The 27,615-nt window shown below is 32.3% G+C and overlaps 1 protein-coding gene across 1 annotated transcript in view; it reads right to left on the reverse strand.

The window, feature by feature from the left end:
• Positions 1 to 3,294: 3,294 nt before the first annotated feature.
• The window catches only part of LOC142233792 (uncharacterized), a 43,893-nt gene continuing 19,572 nt past the window's right edge, over positions 3,295 to 27,615 (reverse strand). Inside the window, exons 3-5 of the mRNA XM_075304826.1 lie at positions 14,007 to 14,274; positions 13,767 to 13,904; positions 3,295 to 4,759 (exon numbers count right to left, since the gene is read on the reverse strand). Coding sequence (XP_075160941.1) covers positions 3,449 to 4,759; positions 13,767 to 13,904; positions 14,007 to 14,274 — 1,717 coding nt within the window. The 3' untranslated portion in view covers positions 3,295 to 3,448. The remainder of the gene's footprint in view (positions 4,760 to 13,766; positions 13,905 to 14,006; positions 14,275 to 27,615) is intronic.

The raw sequence follows: 27,615 nt of genomic DNA on the forward strand, positions 1-27,615 counted from the left end.
GCAATTCGAAGCCCAATTCATGAATTTTTGCCATCGTTGTCAATGACTTGTGGCACGGTGCGTTGTCTTGGTGGAACAACACTTTTTTCTTCTTCATATGGGGCCGTTTTGCCGCGATTTCGACCTTCAAACGCTCCAATAACGCCATATAATAGTCACTGCTGATGGTTTTTCCCTTCTCAAGATAATCGATAAAAATTATTCCATGCGCATCCCAAAAAACAGAGGCCATTACTTTGCCAGCGGACTTTTGAATCTTTCCACGCATCGGAGACGGTTCACCGGTCGTTGTCCACTCAGCCGTCTGTCGATTGGACTCAGGAGTGTAGTGATGGAGCCATGTTTCATCCATTGTCACATATCGATGGAAAAACTCGGTTGTATTACGAGTTAACAGCTGCATATACCGCTCAGAATCATCAACACGTTGTTGTTTTTGGTCAAATGTGAGCTCGCGCGGCACCCATTTTGCACAGAGCTTCCGCATATCCAAATATTGATGAATGATATGACCAACACGTTCCTTTGATATCTTTAAGGCCTCTGCTATCTCGATCAACTTCATTTTACGGTCATTCAAAATCATTTTGTGGATTTTTGTGATGTTTTCGTCGGTAACCACCTCTTTCGGGCGTCCACTGCGTTCACCGTCCTCCGTGCTCATTTCACCACGCTTGAATTTTGCATACCAATCAATTATTTTTGATTTCCCTGGGGCAGAGTCCGGAAACTCATTATCAAGCCAAGTTTTTGCTCCCACCGTATTTTTTCCCTTCAGAAAACAGTAACTCTGGCCCCCGTGGTCATTTGAGTGTAAATCGGGCGAAAGATATATATGGGAGCTATATCTAAATCTGAACCGATTTCAACCAAATTTGGCACACTTACCGATACTGCTAAACGTACTCCTTGTGCAAAAGTTGAAGCAAGTCATGGCTTTTGAGGCCATATAAGTCCAAATCGGGCGAAAGATATATATGGGAGCTACATCTAAAACTGAACCGAATTCAACCAAATTTGGTACAGTTACCGATACTATTAAACGTACTCCTTATGCAAAATTTGAACCAAATCACGGCAAAACTCTGGCCTTTGAGGCCATATAAGTTCAAATCGGACGAAAGATTTATTTGGGAGCTATATCTAAATCTGAACCGATTTCAACCAAATTTGGTACACTTACCGGTACTATTAAACGGACTCCTTGTGCAAAATTTGAACTAAATCACGGCAAAACTCTGGCTTTTGAGGCCATATAAGTGCAAATCGGACGAAAAATATATATGGGAGCCATATATAAATCTGAACCGATTTCAATCAAATTTACCAAGCATTGTCAATTCTATTATTTATGCAAAATTTCACATAAATCGGTAGTAAACTTTGACCTCTGTGGTCATATGAGACTAAATCGGACGAAAGATATATATGGGAGCTATATCTAAATCTGAACGGATTTCAATCAAATTTACCAAGCATTGGTAGAATGTCAATTCTACTCTTTATGCAAAATTTCACGAAAATCAGTAGTAAACTTTGGCCTCTGTGGTCATATGAGTCTAAATCGGACGAGAGATATATATGGGAGCTATATCTAAATCTGAACCGATTTGGATGATATTTTGCAAGTTTTTCGAGACTCATAAAATATTCGGATGTACTGAATTTGAAGAACACCGGTTAATAAACACGCAAATTATGACCAGATCGGGGATAAATATATATGGCAGCTATATCTAAATCTGAACCGATTTTTTCCAAAATCAAAATAGCGATAGCCAAATTTGAGGACGATCGGACTTAAACTGCGACCTGTACTTTGTGCACAAAAATACATGAACAGACAGACAGACGGACATCGCTAAATCGAATCAGAATTTAATTCTAAGACGATCGGTATACTAAACGATGGGTCTCAGACTTTTCCTTCTTGGCGTTACATACAAATGCACAAACTTATTATACCCTGTACCACAGTAGTGGTGAAGGGTATAAACAGCTAATTTGGTTGTCAACTAGTTCATTTAGTTCATTAGTACGAACGCGCCTCAAGAAAAAAATATTAGTAAATTTGGAAAAAGGGCTTTACGTGTGACTTTTTCAAAAGTTACAACAAAAATGTTCAAATTTTTTATTAAATCTATGATAATGCATGTCAAATAAAATATTTCTGGAAGTCAAATTTTAGAATTGCAAAAAAACAATAGGTGCGAAATTTTTAAAATTGTAAAGATGCCTGTGGGCAACTTTGGGCAATTGTGGTAGTAAAATTACCAATTTTTGGACATGAGACCTAGAGCAAAAAAGTTTGAAAAACAGTGATATTGAACAAATGTTGAACTTCGATTGAGATGCCCCAGTGACGTGGAATGCGGCGATGATGTGGTAGACATATCAGCAGTGCTGGAGAGGAATTTGGAAGGAATCGTAAAAAGGAAGGAAGCCATAGATATCGACCTTCTTGGCAACATACTGGCGGATTAGCACGAATATTAGCGCTTTATTATACTTTGGTTTTTTACACCGCCAGTTAAAATGGCATCGGTTCAAAACAAAATATTTGCGGGAATCACGCGAAGACGTGAATGAAATTTGAACTAAATCTGGTGAATGTGCGTGAATGGCACTAAACAAAAATGTGTCGTGCGTGAGCATGAGTAAAAATCAAATTGTGTTCGTGATTGCAAGTGAGTAAAATTTGTCCGAAATCACGCTCACGATAAAAATTCACGTGCACGATCCAACGCACGCTAATGATAAAATTAATGTTCACGATAACATACACGTTCACGATGAATTCCTACCCACATGGCGTGCGTGAGTACAAATATTTCATCGTGAATGTGCCTGAGCGTGAGTGAAATTTCACCCACGCGCGCATCCAAGTGTATATTTACTGTAATAATAACAATAAACTTTAAAAATCCAATAAAACGTAATATGCCTATCATTACAAATCGAACTATTTTATAGCCACAACTGGCCATAGTTGTCCACAGGGCACCACGCCCGCCTAAACAAATGGGCGTGGTGACTCGAAATTTTGGCTATTAGTCGCTTTTTAAATGACTTCAATATGATTGAAAGTAAAACAAAAAAAATTTAGAGATACCTACAAAAATTCAGGGGTCGAAAGGGTTAATTTTTCATGCTGTACAATAAACCTCGTGTCAGTGCTCTTAAAAAAAACGCTTTAAGATTTCTTTAAAAGCTTTATTTTGTATAAATTAGGAAATTATATAAATTAATTTCAATAAAAATACATTTAACAAATAACATTTTGGGTTCTAGTTGAATAAAAAGGATCTCAATTGGAACATTAGTTTTATGTTTTTTTCTTTTTGCATTAGGCCACTGAAATGTTGTCGTCGGGGAAACAAATGGCAATTTTGACTAAAGTTTTGGGGACAAAAAATAGCAAATTCCACATTTAATTAAGAAGTTCTAACTAACTTCCACCACCTAAAATGGCTGATATGCTAAAACCTTTTCTCTTGCCATTGGTATTGCCGCCACCGTTGCTTTTGTTGTTACTCACAATGTGAGGCGAATCAGTGTTGCATGACGTTGGTGATTGGAGTAATGCATCATTGGCCCGGGGACAAGTACTAGTAGTGGTGGTGCTGGTGTTTATAGCATTTGGTGGGGATGCTGCTGGTAGCATGGAATCATCTTGTATTAATGATGTATCGGATGAAGAAAGATCGGCATCCTTTGTACAAATTTCTGAGGTGGTATTCGAGTTAATGGCTGTAACACGATTTGGCAACAATTCTCCATCATCAACGGCACCATTGCTGCCGCATACTAGAGGAGTCAAATGTGCAGGCAATGGCGGTAGATGTTGTCCAATTGTCAGTGATGTTGGCGCTGGTGGGGCTACTAGTATTTCTTGCTGTCCATTTGCTAGTAATACATCTTGTTGCCGTTGTTGTTGTATGGCACCAGTAACTGCAGCATATGCTGTATGGGGGGCCTGTGCTGGAGGATATAGGGGATGGGGACGTCCGAAATATGTACAGGCTAAATCGACCAGTGAAGGTCGTAACAAAGATTGCATATTTTGCTGGAAATGATGCATGAAAGCAACGGATGTTGCATTACAGGTTCCACCACCACCAACACCACTTCCACCTCCGACATCGACACCACCATTATGGCCAGCAGCGATTGCTGCAGCCGCAGCGGCAGCTGCTGCTGCTTGTTGTTGAAATATATTACCAGAATTGTTAACATAGTCCAGAGGCAATGGTGACGACATGCTGGTATTGGAACTGGTTTCCATTGAGGAGCCATGAGTGGATGTGAGTGGTGGCACCATAGCATCCATGGCACAGCCATCCAATGTTGTGGCGGCAAGATCGTTTGTGCGCAATCGTTTAATTTGCGCTGATGTTGTTGCCCCATCCGCCACCATATCCCCATCCCCATCCACAATGATATGATCATTGAAGAAGGCCGTCGTCATTGCTTTATCCAAACAAATTGATGATCCCGACTCACTGATTGTTGCTGGTGCTGCTGCTGCTACCGACGTTGTTGTTGTTGTTGTCATCATCAATGCTGCCGTTGAGGATGATGAGGAGGAGGATATGGATGATTTCGATGGCGACATGATCATCTCATGTTGCTGCCTTAGCAATTGCTCATCGGCAGTAGGTGATGAAGACATTTTACGCTTACAACGAGACTGGCCAGTTTCACGAAAGCCTTTGGCAAAAGGATTATTATCGATTTTCAGCTTAGTAATGCGATCATTCTGTGGAAAGGGAAGAAAAAGAAGAAAGGAGTTATACACAAATAGTTAGTGAGATATACGTTTATGTGCAATTTAGTCTTTATCAATATTGAAAGGTTGGTCTCAGAAGAAAAGTGTTAAAAATCTAAAGAAGAAATGTGTGAATATAAAATTTACTGATAACACTGTGTTACAAAAAAAAATCACTCAGTGATTATGATATTTTATGCCATACATATCTGTATAACACCCAGAAGGAAAATACTTAGTCGTATAATGTCGATACCAGGTGTTTTGTAATCACTCCATGATTCGACTTAGTGAATGAACTCAATAAATAAATATCGATCTGTCCGTCCCACAGTGGTTCCAAATTGTTTTTTGCTTTGGAAATAATTCTGTATCTTTTGAATGTATCACAAAAGATGAGGTGTTTTACATGTTGTGTGTCCCTAGTGGGTCCACAGGTTGACTTGTAGGCGTTAATAATTGGTCCCCTCGGGCGATATGAAATTTTGTTTTAGCTGGCAAATTATGGACCGATTTGTTGGATAGAACTTGTAAAACCTTCCAGCAAAAAAATTTGGAAGTCCTCCCAAAGGCACAACATTAAAAGCACTTCCAAAAATGCCCTTCCAAACATGTTATATTTTATTATTTTTTTTTTAACTACTCAAGAAGTTCTTTTAATTCAATTTTTTTTTATAACTCGCATTTTTCATATTTAAACTTTATTGTTTCAAATAGGTTCAAAACAGAGTAACGATTAATAAAATGGTAAAGGTAAAAATTATTTAAATTTTGTCGAAAAAAAAAAATGCTAAATCCATTGTGTTTTTTTTGTTTTTAATTTTTGAGGTGAAGCGTTTGAGTCAAGCATTAGAATGGATAAAAAATCATTAAAAAAAAAATTAAAAATTTGTTTATTTATCAAAATATCACAACATTTTTTAATTAACTTCCAAAACACTGAATTCGGATCACACCTAAAGAAATGGTGCATATTCAGTGCAACGGCTGTTTAAATGGTGGACATCCGTTCTATGACAAGCCCATGTTAAATTCATCGCTTTTGCCCCAATTTTGCACCACTTCCGGATCCAAAAAGAACAATTTTATTACTTTTTTGGCGATGCCGTTTTTACTGGGTATATACATGTGTCGAAGATTGGCAGTCAAAATTTTGTCAAAGTTTTATTTCTATAGAAAATTTTGTTTCTATAGAACATTTTACCAAAATTTTATTTCTATAGAAAATTTTGTCAAAATTTTATTTCTGTGTCAGTTTTAAATATTGGTTTGGTGGGAACATAGACCTTTATATGAAGCACTCAGCAAAGCCGAATATCCTTGGATAGAAGCTTATTCTGTGTTTTTGGTGGGATCAACTTGGCTTTGTATCAATTGATGCGTTTGAGCCGAACATTGCTCAAGTCCTATTTCACCCTGAAGCATCGAGAAGCTGAAAGGTGGCCGTCCATCGTGTATCAATGAGGAAAAATTTTTTGGTATATTTCTTAAAACTTTTTGTGATGACAAAAAAAAATCAATTAGTCGATTTTCGATTTTGGTGAAGGTAAACAGAACCCTAGATCTTGTTAAGATCCAGTGTGCAACGTAATTTGTGAAATGATTGGAAATAAAATAGTTGTTGATCCTGGCTAATTAGACCTGAGAATGTAAACTGATCATCAGACTGGCGTCTCATTCATTTCATATTAAGAAACATCACAGGCAAGGGAAAGGCAATTGGACGGACTATAGAAGTAAAATATTGTCGAGTTTTGGGCATTTCACTCCAAATAACTCTCAGATTCCGTTTTAAGGAAGGAAACAAAAACACAGCAAGAGATCAATTTATGCCACTCATTCTCCAGTAGTGATTGTGATTCATTGCCGGTTTATTCTGTCCATAGGAAATTGGAAATGTCCGTCTTGTAGCTAATTTGTTTTTCTCTCCTACGTCTTTCTCCTCAAATCATTGACGACGACGAAGACGACGACGACGTCATCATCATCTTCATCATGGACATCGTCGTCTTCGTCTAACTAGCCATGACTAAGGTGGATGGATCTTCAGTGATGACTAAGAACTTTTTGGCAATCACCATCACCACAAATTGCATGCCGCCGACAAGTATTTCCTTTACTACGTTAGCTAGCGTCCGACTAGACTACAGCAAGCAAAACAAGCCCAGCTCTTCCATGTCTGGCCATCAGGGATGAGTATTGGCGATATTTATGTGAAGGATGTATAGGGCGTTACAAGCTAATTTGGTTGTTAAAGACAAACCGCTGTGCCTTTGTTTCCTCGGCGATGAGGAGGTTGTGTACATATGACTCGGTTTGGATGACTACTTAGCCGTTGAATGACCGACTGTCATGTATGTTTTTCTTTGCTGGGACTAGGACAAATTAAATAATTAACTTGAAATTCAAGTGGTTTTTGGGATTTGCCAAAAAAAAACCCTATGCTACACCCCCAATGGTTACTAGTTTCGAGAGTCCAGAAAAGGAAAAAGGAAAGAGTCCTGATGACAGGCTATAATCAACACGAGATATTGCAAGGATTATTTGATGACTAGGCTAGTCTGATGATTGAGACAATGTAAATACTTCAATGAATTCTTATGGTGGAAAAGGATATTTTGTTTTTTTAGTCATTGCCCCGGGAGAGATTGATTGAATTTTCATTCCATTGATTTTGGTAGGGTCATGGTTGCGCCTACTTAATAAGGTGGTCGTTCTATCATCGGCTAAATATCCAAACAATTATGTACTTATGGAGGTTTTCTACAGTTTATTGACTTGACTAATTGTACACTAGAAAAAATCTTAATTTTTGGATATCCAATATGCTTATTTGTTAAGGGCAAATTTCTATCACATTTCCGTCCTTCCGTTAAATTCGTAAGTCTTTGAAGTAAAGTAAATTTTCTTTAAAGTAAGGAAAAATATTTTTGATTTATGGAAATAATCTTTAAATTAAATTCAGATATTTAATATTAGGATAATATGTAACAGGTTGGCTGATAAGTCCCCGGTCTAACAAAGAAAAACAAAATTCGTTTTTATTATTCAACATAGTTCCCTTCAAGAGCGATACAACGATTATAACGACCTTCCAATTTTTTGATACCATTTTGGTAGTACCCCTTCGGTTTTGCCTCAAAATAGGCCTCAGTTTCGGCGATCACCTCTTCATTGCAGCCAAATTTTTTCTCTGCGAACATCCTTTTGAGGTCTGAGAACAAGAAAAAGTCGCTGGGGCCAGACCTGGAGAATACGGTGGGTGGAGAAGCAATTCGAAGACCAATTCATGCATTTTTGCCATCGTTCTCAATGACTTGTGGCACGGTGCGTTGGCTTGATGGAACAACACTTGTTTCTTCTTCATACACCCAGAGAAGGAATATGATCACCTCAAACATGTTTTAAGAGCAAAATGTTATTTTTGGGTGGTGACCATGTAACATGGTTTTCGCAACCATGTTATTTCCTCGGAAATCATTTATCTGATTTCGGCAAGCCGGTCATATTAGACGAGAAAATAAAATTTTAGTGACAAACATGTTACATGGTCACCATACAAAAATAACATTTTGCTCTTGAAACATGTTTGAGGTGATCATATTCCTTCTCTACGTGTATGGGACCGTTTTGCCGCGATTTCGACCTTCAAACACTCCAATAACGCCATATAGTAGTCACTGTTGATGGTTTTTCCCTTCTCAAGATAATCGATAAAAATTATTCCATGCGCATCCCAAAAAACAGAGGCCATAACTTTGCCAGCGGATTTTTGAGTCTTTCCAGGCTTCGGAGACGGTTCACCGGTCGCTGTCCACTCAGCCGACTGTCGATTGGACTCAGGAGTGTAGTGATGGAGCCATGTTTCATCCATTGTCACATATCGATGGAAAAACTCGGGTGTATTACAAGTTAACAGCTGCAAACACCGCTCAGAATCATCAACACGTTGTTGTTTTTGGTCAAATGTGAGCTCGCGCGGCACCCATTTTGCACAGAGCGTCCGCATATTCAAATATTGATGAATGATATGACCAACACGTTCCGTTGATATCTTTAAGGCCTCTGTTATCTCGATCAACTTCATTTTACGGTCATTCAAAATCATTTTGTGGATTTTTTTTGATGTTTTCGTCGGTAACCACCTCTTTCGGGCGTCCACTGCGTTCACCGTCCTCCGTGCTCATTTCACCACGCTTGAATTTTGCATACAAGCCAATTATTGTTGATTTCCCTGGGGCAGAGCCAAGTTTTTGCTTCCACCGTATTTTTCCCCTTCAGAAAACAGTATTTTATCAAAACACGAAATCAAAAGTCAAATTTTGACAAGAATCATTTGAAGGTTGGTACTATATAAAAATAATGCATTTAATACTAGCGACGCCATCTATGTGTCAGACCGGAGACTTATCAGCCGACCTGTTATATACAGCCTTTTATATGATTTGAAATCTAAATTCTGTATATTTTGACCACCAGTATTCGAATGAGCAGGGTGGAACCACTAAGAGAATCTTGGAAATATTCAGAAATGTCACTCGAAATTGGTCTATATGTGAGCGATAATATAGAGCGATACTCACCATTTTTGGCACACCTATTTATGGACCTAGTTCCAGACAGAAAACGAATCTGTATTAAATTACAGGACGATAGCCTCATTATTGAAGGTTGTAGCGTGATTACAACAGTCATACGGACAAAATTGGTCGTTAAGAGTATACAGTGTGGGTGATACGCATTACAATGAACTTCAGGTTGCTATGATTTCTGAACCACTCGTCTGGCTGCTGGCATTTCATTTTACTGTTTACAAGCTTACAAAAGTAACAAACGGCCATATAAGTGCAAATCGGGCGAAAGATATATATGGGAACTATATCTAAATCTGAACCTATTCCAACCAAATTTGGTACACTTACCTATGCTATTAAACATACTCCTTGCGCAAAATTTGAATTAAGTCAGGGCAAAACTCTGGCTTTTGAGGGCATATAAGTGCAAATCGGACGAAAGGTATATATGGCAGCTATATCTAAATCTGAACCGATTTCAATCAAATTTGCCAAACCTGGGAGAATGTAAATTCTACTCTCTGTGCAAAATTTAACGAAAATCGGTAGTAAACTTTGGGCTCTGTGGTCATATGAGTGTAAATCGGGTAAAATATATATATGGGAGCTATATCTAAATCTGAACCTATTTGGCTGATATTTTGCAAGTTTTGCGAGACTCATAAAATATTCGGATGTACGGAATTTGAGGAAGATCGATTGATATACACGCCAATTATGAACAGATCGGTGAAAAATATATATGACAGCTATATCTAAATCTGAACCAAAATCAATAGGGATCGTCTTTGAGCCGAAACAGGACCCTATACCAAATTTTAGGACAATCGGACTAAAACTGCGAGCTGTATTTGCACACAAAAATACATCAACAGACAGACGGACATCGCTAAATCGACTCAGAATTTAATTCTAAGCCGATCCGTAGACTAAAAGGTTGGTCTATGATTACTCCTTCTTGGCGTTACATACAAATGCACAAACTTATTATACCCTGTACCACAATCGTGGTGAAGGGTATAAAAAGTACACAGAAAAATGTCTGTTGTAAAACTGATGCTAAAATAAATTAATATTTATTGCAAAAATTTTATTTTGGTTTAGTTTATTTTTAAAATTTTGTAAGAAATTTTCCCCAGAAAAACGATTTTTATACCCTCCACCATAGGATGGAGGGTATATTAACTTTGTCATTCCGTTTGTAACACATCGAAATATTGCTCTCAGACCCCATAAAGTATATATATTCTGGGTCGTGGTGAAACTCTGAGTCGATCTAAGCATGTCCGTCCGCCCGTCCGTCTGTTTAAATCACGCTAACTTCCGAACGAATAAAGCTATCGATTTGAAATTTGGCACAAGTAGTTGTTATTGATGTAGGTCGGATGGTATTGCAAATGGGCCATATCGGTCCACTTTTACGTATAGCCCCCATATAAACGGACCCCCAGATTTGCCTTGCGGAGCCTCTATGAGAAACATATTTCATCCGATCTGAAATTTGGTACATGGTATTGGAATATGGTATCTAACAAGCATGCAAAAATTGGTCCACAGCGGTCCATAATTATATATAGCCACCATATAAACCGATCCCCAGATTTGGCTTGCGGAGCCTCAATGAGAAGCAAATTTCATCCGCTCCGGCTGAAATTTGGTACTTGGTATTAGTATATGGTTTCTAACAACCATGCCAGAATTGGTCCATATCGGTCCATAATTATATATAGCCCCCATATAAACCGATCCCCAGATTTGACTTGCGGAGCTTCAAAGAGAAGCAAATTTCATTCGATGCGGCTGAATTTTTGTACATGATGTTGATATTGGGAGCCACCGTGGTGCAATGGTTAGCATGCCCGCCTTGTTTACACAAGGTCGTGGGTTCGATTCCTGCTTCGACCGAACACCAAAAAGTTTTTCAGCGGTGGATTATCCTACCTCAGTAATGCCGGTGACATTTCTGTGGGTTTCAAAGCTTCTCTAAGTGGTTTCACTGCAATGTGGAACGCCGTTCGGACTCGGCTATAAAAAGGAGGTCCCTTGTCATTGAGCTTAACATGGAATCGGGCAGCACTCACTGATAAGAGAGAAGTTCACCAATATGGTATCACAATGGACTGAATAGTCTAAGTGAGCCTGATACATCGGGCTGCCACCTAACCTAACCTATGGTCTCTAACAACCATGCCAGAATTGGTCCACATCGGTTCATAACATAATTATATATAGCCCCCATATAAAATGTTCCCCAGATTTGACGTCCGGAATATCTTGGGGGAGCAAAATTCATCCGATCCGGTTGAAATTTAGAACGTGGTGTTTGTATATGGCTGCTAACAACCATGCCAAAATTGGTCCGTATCGATCTATATTATATATAGCCCCCAAATAAACCGATCCCCAATCCCAGAAAAATCACGATTGCCACTCGAGCCAAAAATAATCTACCAAGATTTTATTGCCATAGAAAATTGTGTCCAAATTTTATGTTTCTATAGAAAATTTTGTCAAAATTTTATGTTTCTATAGAAAATTTTGTCAAAATTTTATTTCTATAGAAAATGTTATCAACATTTTATGTCTTTAGGAAATTTTGTCACAGTATAAATTCTATACAAAATTTTTTCAAAAATTTATTTCTATAGAAAATTCGATCAAAATTTTATTTGTATAGAACATTTTGTCAGAATTTTATTTCTGTAGAAAATTTTCATTTTCAACTAAGTGGCAGTAAAATTTCAATGACATACAAATTAGTTCAATTCTAATTAAAACCGAAGAAGTTTTTCGTACATTTCTCAAAAATAGTAAGAATGAACTACAGCGTGGTTAAAATGGGAATGATCTGGCGCTAAGACTTTTTCTTTATTTTTAGTTCATTTTTTCTTTTCGAGAAAGATGAATTTCTTGAGTGGTAATTAAAAATCCAAAAATGTCGGAAAATTTTCGCTAATTTAATGAATCTCAAAATTTGGAATACAATTTAGTTCAATTTTCGCACGAGATAGTTCATTTTTCCCATAATGTAGTTCTGCGTATATAGCGCCTATGTTCATTCGCTTCGAATATGGAATAAGATCAGTTTAAATAGGGCACTTCCCGCTTTTAAATTTATGGTTTCCGCATATGGATTGGGATTTATAAGAGAAGAACAAGAAAAAAATATGAAATATGATTTGAAATCTAAATTGGGCATATTTTTTGCTGTTAAATTCGTATAATCTGAATGACCAGTGCGCCTTCTATCCCCTAAAAAATTAAATCTAGAAGTATATACCAAATTTGGCATATCTCTTTATGAAAATAAAATACATCTAGATTTCCTGCAAATCGGATAAAAATTAAGTTGTCAAGAAGCCAAATGAGTCAAATCGTACACTAAAAAAACGCTTGCTTGGATCCAAAGATTTTGAACTTCCCTTAAGGATTTTGGTATTGATTCAGAGCCAAAGATTCGGCTTCCTTAAAAAAACAGACATTTTTTAGCGACCTGCTTTGCTTTAAATCTAAGACAATAGAAATACGAGTAAAATTAGGATACAGATCTCATTTATCAAATATTCATACTCTTTTCGCGGTGTATTAATAAAGCTATTCACGTACCAACGAGTGCCAGTTAAAAAATTCAAATTATTACTGATACTTTAAAATAAAAATGTTTTCTTAATTCCAAAAAAAACTTTAAAGCAAAGATGCTAAAACCTCAAAATAAGTCTTAGCCCATATTTGAAGCGTTTTTATCTTAAATCTTAAGATTCAATATATCAGTTAATTTAAGAGCGATTTAGTTAAATCAAAAATTAGAAAATTTGCCTTAGGTCAAAGACATCCGACTTTAACGAAGGGACGCAAATTTACAAAATTTGTGTCCTAAATTTAATGAAAAATTTTTTGGAAGCAAAGATTATAAACTTTATTTTAATTAAAATGTCATTATTTTAAAGTAATTAGTCCTTAACCCAGATATGCCGACCGTACTACATGTAGTACACCTGTTATGTTCAGGTTTCTGCGTTTACAGTGCTTTACATTCTCTAATCAACTTGTTGGTGTGCTACAGAATATAACGGCCCGTCGGCATATCTGGGTTAATATTTTGTAAACTGTGCATTCTAAAATGTAGTTTGCGTAATATTTAATATCGCGTAAATATTTTTTTCAGTGTAGAGATCGGTTATTATTGTTTTAGCGATTGCAATTAAATTGACTCCAATTAAAAATTAATTGTATTAATTTTTAATTGAACAATTTTGTTGTTGATTGTACTTCAATACAGATACATTAATATCAAGTCCATTCGGATGTTCTAGGTGAAACAGTAATGGATCAGACATGTCAATAATAGAGACCTTCATCTGATATCTGAATCAATCAATGTTCAGAATAAAAAAATAAATAAAAAATCTGCATACAAAAATTACCTGATATGCTGTAACTGCAACAAATTCCGTTTCGGGGAACACAAATGCTTGCTGGGGAGCCCATGGAATTTGAGCCAAATCAGAGGTTCGTATAACATGGATACGTGGCTGGTATTTATGCATGCTGGCCAAAACAATCTATGAAAATAGAAATCAAAAGTAACATAAATCCCAAATTAATTAAGGATATTAGAGAATGTCAAAGTATGTGAATCCAAACAAGAAAACATCTTTACTTACTTGCCCACTATTGTCCAAAGTGTTGTTGGTTAATTTCACTTTATTGAAAAGAATCGGTTGCGCCTGCCAATGTGAACCTGTGGCTGGACTATCCGGATGCAGGTACATGCGTTGAGGTGATTGTGGTTCAGCACCGCCAGCTGGCACCCACTGTGATCCCGAGAATTTATAGCGGCAATCACCAATTGGTACCATTTCCAAAAGTATACAATAATTGGTATCCTCATCTAGACCGGACAATGATAGTCTCATGGATGGAAACATGCGCCTAAGAGAACAAAGAAAACCACAAAGAAAATAGATTCTATAACTGAAGTAACAATGATGAAAATATTATACTTCTGTGTTCATGGCTAACGAAGCATTTTATTTGTCTATATTGTTTTCAAGAATACAAATACTAAACTTCACATTTTCGAAGGAACGCCTTTAGTATCCTTGCCATTGATAGAAAAATGGTTAATCGACAATAGTATGGAGGGCGTTACAAATATTTAATTGTGCCTTTTGTAACAATACTCAGACCAAAGCATCTAAGTCGTAAGTTAGGCATGGCCGGATATTTAATACCCACCATCATGTAGCGCATTACGTGATAATATATAAAACAAATATAGGTATTTTTTCAAACATACTCCCTCAAGAAGATCGGTTCGGATCGGACATACTTAAAATGGGCCCGATTTAATTGAAATTGCTTCAAGAAACTATTAGTAAAAATTTTAGAAAAAATAAAAACCATACTTGATTAAAAATTGATTTCATAAGACCTTTTAATTTACTTTCCAATTCAATTCAAAATGTAATAAATTTTTATCGCAAAAATTATTTTTTTAATTGAGATTATAAATTATTTATTGTATTGCTATATATTTATTTACAATTATTTTGCCTTTAGATGAAATAATTATCTTGTACTTTTATAGGAGTTTGTACGATTTATTACATTCTTATGATTTTTTTATTAACATTATAGTTGATAAAGTAATGAAGATTAGATATATAACAACAAATTATAGTTTTAATTGGAATTGTGTGTGCGTGTTTTTTTTCTAATTTTATTAATTGTTATTATTATTAAAAATGTACAAATTTTCAAATATTTACTCAACTGTCTTTTTTTATTTGATAAAAATGTAATTGTATCTGTTAATCTTTTAATTGACCTTCTTTCGAATCTAATAAATTAGATTCTCTTTCCAACGTATATCTTGAAATTGTGTTTATTTGCTCTTAAAGGAAATACTTAACAACAACAAAAAATGTTTTTTATTCGAAAGAAATGCTTTATATTCAATTTTATAGAACACTTTGTCAAAATTTTATTTCTGTGGATAATTTTGTAAAAATTTTATATCTGTAGAAAATTTTGTCAAACATCTTTTTCTATAAAAAATTTTGTTAAATTACTTTTTCTATAGAAAATTTTGTTAAAATTTCATTTCTGTAGATAATTTTGTTAAACTTTTAATTCTGTAGAAAATTTTGTGAAATTTCTGTTTATAGAAAATTTTGTCATATTTCTTTTTCTATAGAAATTTTGTCAAAATGTTATTTCTATAGAAAATTTTGTCAAAATGTTATTTCTATAGAAAATTTTGTCAAAATTTTATTTCTATAGAAAATTTTGTCAAAATTTTATTTTTATAGAAAATTTTATCAAAATTTTTTTTTCTATAGAAAATTTTGTCAAAATTTTATTTCTATAGAAAATTTTGCCAAAATTTTATTTCTATAGAAAATTTTGTCAAAATTCATTTTATATAGAAAATTGTGTCACAATTTTTTTCTAAAGAAAATTTTGTCAAAATTTTATTTCTATAGAAAATTTTTTCAAAATTTTATTTCTATAGAAAACTTTGTCATAATTTTATTTCTATAGAAAATTTTGTCAAAATTGTATTTCTATAGAAAATTTTGTCAAAATTTTATTTCTATAGAAAATTTTGTCAAAATGTTATTTCTATAGAAAATTTTGTCATAATTTTATTTCTATAGAAAATTTTGTCAAAATATTGTTCCTATAGAAAAATTTGTCAACATTTTATTTCGTTGGAAAATTTAGTCAAAATTTTATTTCTATAGAAAATTTTGTCAAAATATTGTTCCTAAAGAAAAATTTGTCAACATTTTATTTCGTTGAAAAATTTAGTCAAAATATTATTTCTATAGAAAATTTGGTCAAAATTTTATATCTATAGAAAATTTTGTCAAAATTTTATTTCTATAGAAAATTTTGTCAAAATTTTATTTCACTAGAAAATTTTGTCAAAATTTTATTTCACTAGAAAATTTTGTAAAATTTTATTTCTATAGAAAATTGTGTCACAATTTTATTTCTAAAGTAAATTTTGTCAAAATTTTATTTGTATAGACAATTTTGTCAACATTTTATTTCCGAAGAAAATTTTGTCACAATTTTATTTCTGAACAAAATTTTATCAAAATTTTATTTCTATAGAAAATTTTGTCAACATTTTATTTCTATAGAAAATTTTGCAAAAATTTTATTTCTATACAAAATTTTGCCAAAATTTTATTTCTATAGAAAATTTTGTCAAAAATTTTATTTCTATAGAAAATTTTGTCAAAATTTTATTTCTATAGAAAAGTTTGTCAAAATTTTATTTATATAGAAAATTTTGTCAAATTTCATTTTCTATAGAAAATTGTGTCACAATGTTATTTCTATAGAAAATTTTGTCACAATTTTATTTCTATAGAAATTTTTGTCACAATTTTATTTCTAAAGAAAACTTTGTCAAAATTTTATTTCTATAGAAAATTTTGTCAAAATTTTATTTCTATAGAAAATTTTGTCAAAATTTTATTTCTATAGAAAATTTTGTGAAAATTTTATTTCTATAGAAAATTTTGTCAAAATTTTATTTCTATAGAAAATTTTGTCAAAATTTTATTTCTATAGAAAATTTTGTCAAAATTTTGTTTCTATAGAAAATTTTGTCAAAATTTTATTCTATAGAAAATTTTGTCAAAATTTTATTATATTGAAAATTTTGTCAAAATTATTTTTTTATAGAAAATTGTATCACAATTTTTTTCTAAAGAAAATTTTGTCAACATTTTATTTCTATAGAAAATTTTTTTACAATTTTATTTCTATAGAAAATTTTGTCACAATTTTATTTCTAAAGAAAATTTTGTCAAAATTTTATTTCTATAGAAAATTTTGTCAAATTTCAATTTCTATAGAAAATTGTGTCAAAATTTTATTTCTATAGAAAATTTTGTCAAAATTTTATTTCTATAGAAAATTTTATCACAATGTTATTTCTATAGAAAATTTTGTCAAAATTTTATTTCTATAGAAAATTTTGTCAAAATTTTATTTCTATAGAAAATTTTATCACAATGTTATTTCTATAGAAAATTTTGTCAAAATTGCATTTCTATAGAAAATTTTGTTAAAATTGTATTTCTATAGAAAATTTTGTCAAAATGTTATTTCTATAGAAAATTTTGTCAAAATTTTATTTCTATAGAAAATTTTGTCAAAATATTGTTCCTATAGAAAAATTTGTCAACATTTTATTTCGTTGAAAAATTTTGTCAACATTTTATTTCGTTGAAAAATTTAGTCAAAATTTTATATCTATAGAAAATTTTGTCAAAATTTTATATCTATAGAAAATGTTGTCAAAATTTTATTTCGATAGAAAATTTTGTCAAAATTTTATTTCACTAGAAAATTTTGTCATAATTTAATTTCTGTAGAAAATATTGTAAAATTTTATTTCTATAGAAAATTGTGTCAAAATTTTATTTCACTAGAAAATTTTGTCAAAATTTTATTTCACTAGAAAATTTTGTCATAATTTTATTTCTGAAGAAAATTTTATCAAAATTTTATTTCTATAGAAAATTTTGTCAACATTTTATTTCTATAGAAGATTTTGCAAAAATTTTATTTCTATACAAAATTTTGTCAACATTTTATTTCTATAGAAAAGTTTGCCAAAATTTTATTTCTATAGAAAATTTTGTCAAAAATTTTATTTCTATAGAAAATTTTGTCGAAATGTTATTTCTATAGAAAATTTTGTCATAATTTTATTTCTATAGAAAATTTTGTCAAAATATTGTTCCTATAGAAAAATTTGTTAACATTTTATTTCGTTGAAAAATGTAGTCAAAATTTTATTTCACTAGAAAATTTTGTCAAAATTTTATTTCTATAGAAAATTTTGTCAAAATTTATATATAGAAAATTGTGTCACAATTTTATTTCTAAAGTAAATTTTGTCAAAATTTAAATTTTGACAAAATCTATACAAATAAATTTAAAAAATTTATTTGTATAGACAATTTTGTCAACATTTTATTTCCGAAGAAAATTTTGTCACAATTTTATTTCTGAAGAAAATTTTATCAAAATTTTATTTCTATAGAAAATTTTGTCAACATTTTATTTCTATAGAAAATTTTGCCAAAATTTTATTTCTATAGAAAATTTTGTCAAAAATTTTATTTCTATAGAAAATTTTGTCAAAATTTTATTTCTATAGAAAAGTTTGTCAAAATTTTATTTATATAGAAAATTTTGTCAAATTTCATTTTCTATAGAAAATTGTGTCACAATGTTATTTCTATAGAAAATTTTGCCACAATTTTATTTCTATAGAAAGTTTTGTCACAATTTTATTTCTAAAGAAAATTTTGTCAAAATTTTATTTCTATAGAAAATTTTGTCAAAATTTTATTTCTATAGAAAATTTTGGCAAAATTTTATTTCTATAGAAAATTTTGTCAAAATTTTATTTCTATAGAAATATTTGTCAAAATTTTATTTCTATAGAAAATTTTGTCAAAATTTTGTTTCTATAGAAAATTTTGTCAAAATTTTATTCTATAGAAAATTTTGTCAAAATTATTTTGTTATAGAAAATTGTGTCACAATTTTTTTCTAAAGAAAATTTTGTCAACATTTTATTTCTATAGAAAATTTTTTCAAAATTGTTTTCTATAACAAATTTTATGAAATTTTTGTCAACATTTTATTTCCGAATAAAGTTTTGACAAAATTTTATTTCCGTATAAAATTTCATTTTCTAAAGAAAATTGTGTCACAATGTTATTTCTAAAGAAAATTTTGTCAAAATTTTATTTCTATAGAAAAATTTTCAAAATTTTATTTCTATAGAAAATTTTGTCAAAATTTTATTTCTATAGAAAATTTTGTCAAAATTTTATTTCTATAGAAAATTTTGTCAAAATTTTATTTCTATAGAAAATTTTGTCAAAATTTTATTTCTATAGAAAATTTTATCACAATGTTATTTCTATAGAAAATTTTGTTAAAATTTTATTTCTATAGAAAATTTTGTCAAAATTTTATTTCTATAGAAAATTTTATCACAATGTTATTTCTATAGAACATTTTGTCAAAATTTTATTTCAATAGAAAATTTTATCATAATGTTATTTCTATAGAAAATTTTGTCAAAATTTTATTTCTATACAAAATTTTGTCAAAATTCGTTTTTATAGAAAATTGTGTCTAAAGAAAATTTTGTCAAAATTTTATTTCTATAGAAAATTTTTTCATGTCTAACTATTTTTGTGTGCATCGGTGAGCTCTTGCACTTTTTGGAACGTCTATGGTTGTAGTCAAGACTCGGACTAGTACTCTATCACTGCGGCGTGGATTTCACTCAATTGGGTATAGGAGTTTTAATTGGGCATAAGAAAAATATTTGATCAAAAAGTAAATTGATTTGAGTTGAAAATGTCAATTAAATTTTTAATTGATTCTATTAAAAATTTAATTGATGATGATTTCAAAAATAAATTAATGTTTTTATCGATTCAATCACAAATGTAATTGATATCGATTGGAAAACTCAATCAGTTTTTTTAATTGATTCAATTAATTATTTAGTTAAACTTCAATCCAATTTTCAATTAACTTTTTAATTAACTCAGTTAAACAATTAATTCAGTTTTGCTGAATTGTGAATTTAATTGTATTATAAAAACCGCGAATATTTTCACTCATTTTCGTAACTAACATTGTGTTCTTAGTTTGATTAAAAATCAAAAAAAAAAAAAAATATATATATATTTGTATTGACTTAATGTTTCTAGTTTGATTAAAAAGATAATTGTTACAATTAATTTTTTGATTGAACATTTTCATATTCAATTATTTTTTTAATTGGCAATATTTTGGTGATATTTTCCTGTGCGGTATTACGGTACATGTAATGATGCGAAAAACAAAAGATTTATGCACATTTAAATCCTAGAGGGCTCTAGCGATAGACACTTGTGGTGTTCCAGCGATATATAAAACTGGAGTGTTACACTATCATTCTTGAATTCCATCACGAATAACTTTATTTTTCTATGCAATAGATCAGATAAAATTATCTGTCCATGGAATAAATATTTCAGACGGGGTAAAGAATTGAATCAGCTACCCTTTATATAATTTTTAAAGTTGATATTCGATATTTTAATGCGGTACAAACGTAATGGCTAACCGCAATATTATGGTGTTTGTTATAAAAAATATGTAAAGCGTAGGCGTGTTATCCTTTAAAACATCATTGAGCACACCATTGAGAACATCAACAGATATTGAGTATAATTAATACAAAATCTTTAAGATTGACTAGAAGATTGATTAGTACCCATTAACCACTATACGTATAACGTCTGCTGTTCATTCAAAAATTATTTTCTACATTTTCAAATCGCATAAGAGAAAATGTTCTGCCCTGGCTCTAAACAAACATACCTTTTAACTGGTGCAATCATATGGTTATTTTATATTTATTTTTTTTTCTTTTAATTCTTGAATATCATCAAGAACTCCCAAAGAATAACCAAATGTTTCAATTTCGTTTTCCATTTGGTCTGTCTGATTTCAAATTCAATTTCATTTGGATTTTTTGGATATTTGTTTTCACTACATAAAACAAATGCCCATGCGCATGCGCAGCCACCAGTCACAGCACACCCATTATTCCTGCCTCTATGCAGTGTGTATGTGTGTTACGGTTGTATTTTAGAACCTCATTTTGAGGTTTGCATTGCTAACAAGGATATATTTTTTTTGTTGCTCGCACAGCAGGTGGCCAAGGGTCTCTGGCGCCAATTTAAATTATAACGCACGAAGGACTGCCTATTTTTGCTGTTGTTGTTGTTGTTGGTGTTCTAGTTATTCTTAAGATTTGTTTTTCTGCATTGTTGTTGTTTATACACACAAAAATGTATATTTTTCTTTAGTTTTTACAATCGTATATTTGATTTTCTATTGTCGTTGCGGTTGTCTGGGCTGTCTGTTTTTGGTTTACGCTTGAGGACTCATTCCAACAAAAATGATTAATTAATTAAATTGTTATTTGTGCTTGTTCACCACAGAGTAAGTGTATTGGTTTGATTTTGTGTTGTGCATTAGTTCGAATTTGTTCTCGTTTTTTGTCCATTCAAGGTTATGCTTTGTTTTACTTAGATCTAGTTTTATTTAAGGATTACTTGGGAGATATTAACGCAACGGTGGAAACCCCAAGTATTTAACCGCATTTCAACTCAAAGCCTATCAAACTATTTTACTATATTCATACCATATATGTAGCCCCCATATAAACCGATTCCCTGATTTGACCTCCGAAGCCCCTTGGAAGAGCAAAATTCACCTGATCCGGTTGAAATTTGGTACGTGGTGTATATGGTCTCTAACAACCATGCAAAAATTGGTCCATACCGGTCTTAATTATATATAACCCCCATTGAAACCGATCGCCAGATTTGACCTCAGTAGCTCTTGGAGGAGCAAAATTATAACAACCATGCAAAAGTTGGTCCATATCGGTCTTAATTATATGTAACCCCCATTGAAACCGATCGCCAGATTTGACCTCCGTAGGTCTTGGAGGAGCAAAATTCATCCGATCCGGTTGAAATTTGGTACGTGGTGAGATTTGGTACATTGCGTTAGTATATGGCCGCTAACAACCATGCCAAAATTGGTCCATATCGGTCTATAGTTATATATAGCCGATCCCCAAAAATAATCTACCAACATTTTATTACTATAGAAAATTTTGTCAAGATTTTATTTCTATAGAAAATTTTGTCAAAATTTTATTTCTATAGAAAATTTTGTAAAAATTTTATTGATTTAGAAAATTTTGTTAAAATTTTATTGATATAGAAAATTTTGTCAAAATTTTATTTCCATAGAAAATTTTGTCAAAATTTTATTTCTATAGAAAATTTTGTCAAAATGTTATTGATATAGAAAATTTTGTTAAAATTTTATTGATATAGAAAATTTTGTTAAAATTTTATTTCTATAGAAAATTTTGTCAAAATTTTATTTCTATAGAAAATTTTGTCAAAATTTTATTTCTATAGAAAATTTTGTCAAAATTTTATTTCTATAGAAAATTTTGTCAAAATTTTATTTCTATAGAAAATTTTGTCAAACTGAAGTATATACGTACTTAATCGGCCTTGTTTTGAGAAGACTGTGTTACGAAATTTTAAGATACCTTGCCATCGGCAAGTGTTACCGCATCCCAAGTAATTCGATTGTGGATGACACTCTGTAGTAGAAGTTTCTACGCAATCCATGGTGGAGGGTACATAAGATTCGGCCTGGCCGAACTGACGGCCGTATATACTTGTTTTAATTCAAATTCTTATATAACTTCTGTTTTTCATATTTTTAATGGGTAATTTGACTTTTTTGTTTCAAATGGTTTAAACAAAAAGTAAGATTTTAATAACTTGTGCAAATTATTTCGAGAAATCCATTCGAGAAAATCCATTCGAGAAAAATTGCGAATTTTTGAAAATATTTGATGCCAAAACTTATAAAAATGAATTATTTGTAAAAATATCAAACAATTTTTTAATTCATATATCTAAAACACTGAATTCGGATCACACCTTAAGAAGTGATGAAAATTCAGTTCATGGGCTGTTGAAATGATGGACATGATATGCCCTATGATAAGCCCATGTTAAATTCATATCTTCTGCGTTAATTTTCCACCACTTCCGAATCCAAAAAGAACATTTGCTCTACTTTTTTTGCTACGTTTTTTTCCAAAATCACAGTGGATTTCCAAAATCACAGTGGATTTCGTCTATATCAAGCAAAATTGGAAGTTGTTCCACAAAACAAATTGGAAGTTGTTCCACAAACATTTCTTTTAAAGCGCATCCCGGGATCCCCTATCGATTTTTTTTTCCACTTCCGATGCAGTCCTTTTGGGCAAGTCTTAGAAAGTAAGGAATTAGGCCGTTTTTAGTGAAAATTAAAGTTTTGGATAATTTCGCAAAACAGAATAGAAAATCAATAAAAAAGTAAAAAAAAAAAAATAACAAAAATTCATTCCCGCTGGGATTTGAACTTGTGCCGTTTGACTTTTTCATATCCATGGAAGTTCTATTGAGAAGGTTTTGCAATTACAATAATTTTTAATTTTTTGTTGATTTTTAATGGAAAAAAATATATGCCGAAAAAAAAATCAAAATAGAAACTATGTACTTTTACAAAAATATTTAATAAAAAATTGCCTCTAGTGGGATTTAAATCAGCGTTCTTTAATTTTTCATCCATAATAATCTCAGGGAGCAGTTAGAATGTCATGCCGTGGTGGCATATTAGGTTCATATCACAAACATTTGAATAGACCCCAACAAAAAAAAGCGTCGCCAAAAAAGTAGTGAAAATTTTGGATCCAGAAGTGGTGCGATGAATTTAACGTGGGCTTGTTATATGACGGATTTCCACCATTACAACAGCCGTTGCACTGAATTTGTATCACTTCTTAAGGTGTGATCCGAATTCAGTGTTTTGGATGGGAATTAAAAAATTAGTGATTTTTCCAAATAAATAATTTTTATATTTTTTATGATTTTGAATGCACTCTAACGATTGTCTGAAGCGTTTGACCTAAAATATTTTCATTAAAATTCGCAATATTCCTACAAAGAATTTAGCATTTTTTTCTACAAAAATTGTAATAAATTGTACCATTTTATTAATTCCTACTCTGTTTTTAACTTAATTGAAACAAAGACTGTTAAAATGACCCATTAAAAATGTAAAAAGACCGGCTTATAAAAAATTGATTTAAAAGAACTTCCTGTATCGTTAAAATAAAGAACATCTTTGGGAGGATATTTTTGGAAGTGCTTTTAAAGTCGCGCCAGAAAAACTAACAAATTTTTCTACCCTCCACCATAGGATGGTGGGTATATTAACTTTGTCATTCCGTTTGTAACACATCGAAATATTGCCCCATAAAGTATATATATTCTGGGTCGTGGTGAAATTCTGAGTCGATCTGAGCGTCCGTCCGTCCGTCTGTTGAAATCACGCTAACATCCGAACGAAACAAGCTATCGACTTGAAACTTGGCACAAGTAGTTGTTATTGATGTAGTTCGGATGGTATTGCAAATGGGCCATATCGGCCCACTTTTACGTATAGCCCCCATTTAAACGGACCCCCAAATTTGGGATCCGATCCGGCTGAAATTTGGTACATGGTGTTAGTATATGGTCTCTAACAACCATGCAAAAATTGGTCCACATCGGTCCATAATTATATATAGCCCCCATATAAACCGATCCTCAGATTTGGCTTGAGGAGCCTCTAAGAGAAGCAAATTTCATCCGATCCGGCTGAAATTTGGTACATGGTGTTAGTATATGGTCTCTAACAAACATGCAAAAATTGGCCCACTTCGGTCCATAACTATATATATCCCCCATATAAACCGATCACCAGATTTGACCTCCGGAGCCTCTTGGAAGACCAAAATTCATTCGATTCAGTTGAAATTTGGTACGAGGTGTTAATATATGGCCTCAAACTCCCATGCAAAAATTGGTCGAAATCGGTCCATAATTATATATAGGCCCCATATAAACCGATCCCCAGATTTGACCTCCAGAGCCCCTTGGAAAAGCATAATTCTTCCCATTCGGTTGAAATTTGGTACGTGATGTTAGTATATCGTATCCAACAACCATGCAGGAATTGGTTCCTATCAGCCCATAATTATATATAGTTCCCATATAAACCGATCCCCAGATTTGACCTCCGGTGCCTTTTGGAGAAGCAAAATTCATCCGATCTGCTTGAAATTTGGTACGTGGTGATCGTATATGATATTTAACAACCATACCAAAAGTGGTCCATATCAGTCCATAATCATATATAGCCCCATATAAACCGATCCTGAGATTTGGTTTTGGAGCCTCTTGGAGGAGCAAATCTCATCCGAGTGAGTTGAAATTTGGTACATTGTGCTAGTATATGGTCGTTAACAACCATGCCTAACTAGGTCCATATCGGTCTATGGTTATATATATCCCTCAGATAAATCGATTTCCCATCACACAAAAATTGGTCCATATCAAGTTCATAATTGTATATAGCCCACATATAAGCGACCCCCATATTTCAATTCTGGCTCTCTACGTACCGTGCAAAAAGTCCATATCGATTCGTAATTATTTGTAGACTTAACTCTACATAACTTTTTTGTCTAATATATACCACGTATGGACTAACTCACAATTTAGAAAACGATGTTAAGAAGTTTTAAGATACCACAACCCAAGTATTTCGATTGTGGATGACAGTCTTTCGTAGAAGTTTCTACGCAATCCATGGTGGAGGGTACATAAGATTCGGCCTGGCCGAACTTACGGCCGTATATACTTGTTTTTGTTGGGACGTTTTGCTGTATCGTGTTCAATGGCGTTTGTGGCTGAGTATGCGTTCCGTTATGGTGCCAACAGGCCCAGGTTCAACCCCCGGTGAAAGCGAAAAATACTGATAAATATAAAAAGTGAAATTGGAAAAAATTGTTGGTTTTTAGTTTTAGCTTTTGAAATTTTTTCATCCAAATGAATTTCTAAAGCAATACAAAGGATCCAAAAATGGAGTGCTTTCGTCGTATGACAAGTCCATGTAAAATTTATTGGAGATCCAAGTTTGCATTACTTCCGGATCACAAATTGGGGATCCAAAACTACTTTTTTGGAAGCTCTGTTTTTGCTGGGTTTCATAGCTAAAATTTAATATGGTATTATATAAGGCCGGGCATCTTTTCGAAATCTGGCCAACATTTTTGGAATATATGTAAATTTACATTATTTCCGTTTCTAAAAGTTGTATTTTTAAGGATGTGGCCAACTAAAGATATGTTTCTGTTAAATAAATTTTTTTACATGGGCTCATAGGCGCTCAAAATTATGTTCTATAAGGGAGCCACCGTGGTGCAATGGTTAGCATACCCGCCTTGCATACACAAGGTCGTGGGTTCGATTCCTGCTTTGACCGAACACCAAAAAGTTTTTCAGTGGTGGATTATCCCACCTCAGTAATGCTGGTGACATTTCTGAGGGTTTCAAAGCTTCTTTAAGTGGTTTCACTGCAATGTGGAACTCCGTTCGGACTCGGCTATAAAATGGAGGTCCCTTGTCATTGAGCTTACCATGGAATCGGGAAGCACTCAGTGATAAGAGAGAAGTTCACCAATGTGGTATGTTATCACAATGGGCTGAATGGTCTAAGTGAGCCTCAGCGTTGCCAATTTAGCATTTTTCCCGCTAGATTTGGCTTTTTTTGAAGACTTTTAGCGGGAAAAAAATGCATTTAGCTTTTAGCTTTTTTTCTGGCTTTTTTCATGGCCCTTTTAGCCATTTTTGGCTTTTTTTATTTTCGACATGTTCCTATTGAAATATGGATAAAACTTCGTTTTTATCTAAGTCTTGCTGCCAGAATAAGGTTTTCCGCATATTTCAAAGCTCAATTGAAGCCTTAATAATTATTCCAGCCATTATGCAGGCATTTTTGCAGCAAATACACCTTGTTGTAAAGTTTTTTCCTCGTATTCATAAAAGTTATCGTAAACTTTAAATCTACTATTACCATACAAATTCCTTATATAAACTGCCAGTAAATTATTAGGAATAATAGCATTAGACTCGTTTATCCTTTTTATGTTATTTTAATACGTATTCTAAAGTTATTATGATATTACTAAATTAAAATAGTAGATGTGAATTGCTTTGTACACAGAAAAAATATTGTCATGAGGCCAAAGATTTCATGTCTTTAAAATACGAACGCGAATTTTGGTTATAATGGCATTTGTGAATTTCTCTTATATGTTATAAACTGTTTTCCTTGTCCAAAAGCCGATAAAATCGTTTTGTCCTTATAGTTAAGTGATTCAACTTAAAAATGGGTATCTTTTCATGAAGGCTAGGGTCAATTCTAAAATAGCGTTCAAAAATAGAAGAGGTTTTTCAACATTTTATTTTAAAAACGTATACACAGAATAATTTCTACTTAAAGTCGAGTCTGAATTTGGAAATTTAGTCGTTAGCACGTTTTTAAAGCACTGTGATAGCTCATGAAGAAAAAACTGAAATACCGAATAAATTCAAATTTGACTCTGAATCAATACCAAAATCATTAGTGTACAAAATCTTTGGAACCGAACATAGAAAAAATTAAGGAAATAAAGTTTTGAATGTGGTATTATTTTTTTAACATCAAAAAAATGCAATAAAAAATTCGTAGTGATAGGATCAAAACAAATCTGCTATT

This window comes from Haematobia irritans, chromosome 4, assembly GCF_050003625.1.
Source record: "Haematobia irritans isolate KBUSLIRL chromosome 4, ASM5000362v1, whole genome shotgun sequence".
NCBI lineage: Eukaryota > Metazoa > Arthropoda > Insecta > Diptera > Muscidae > Haematobia > Haematobia irritans.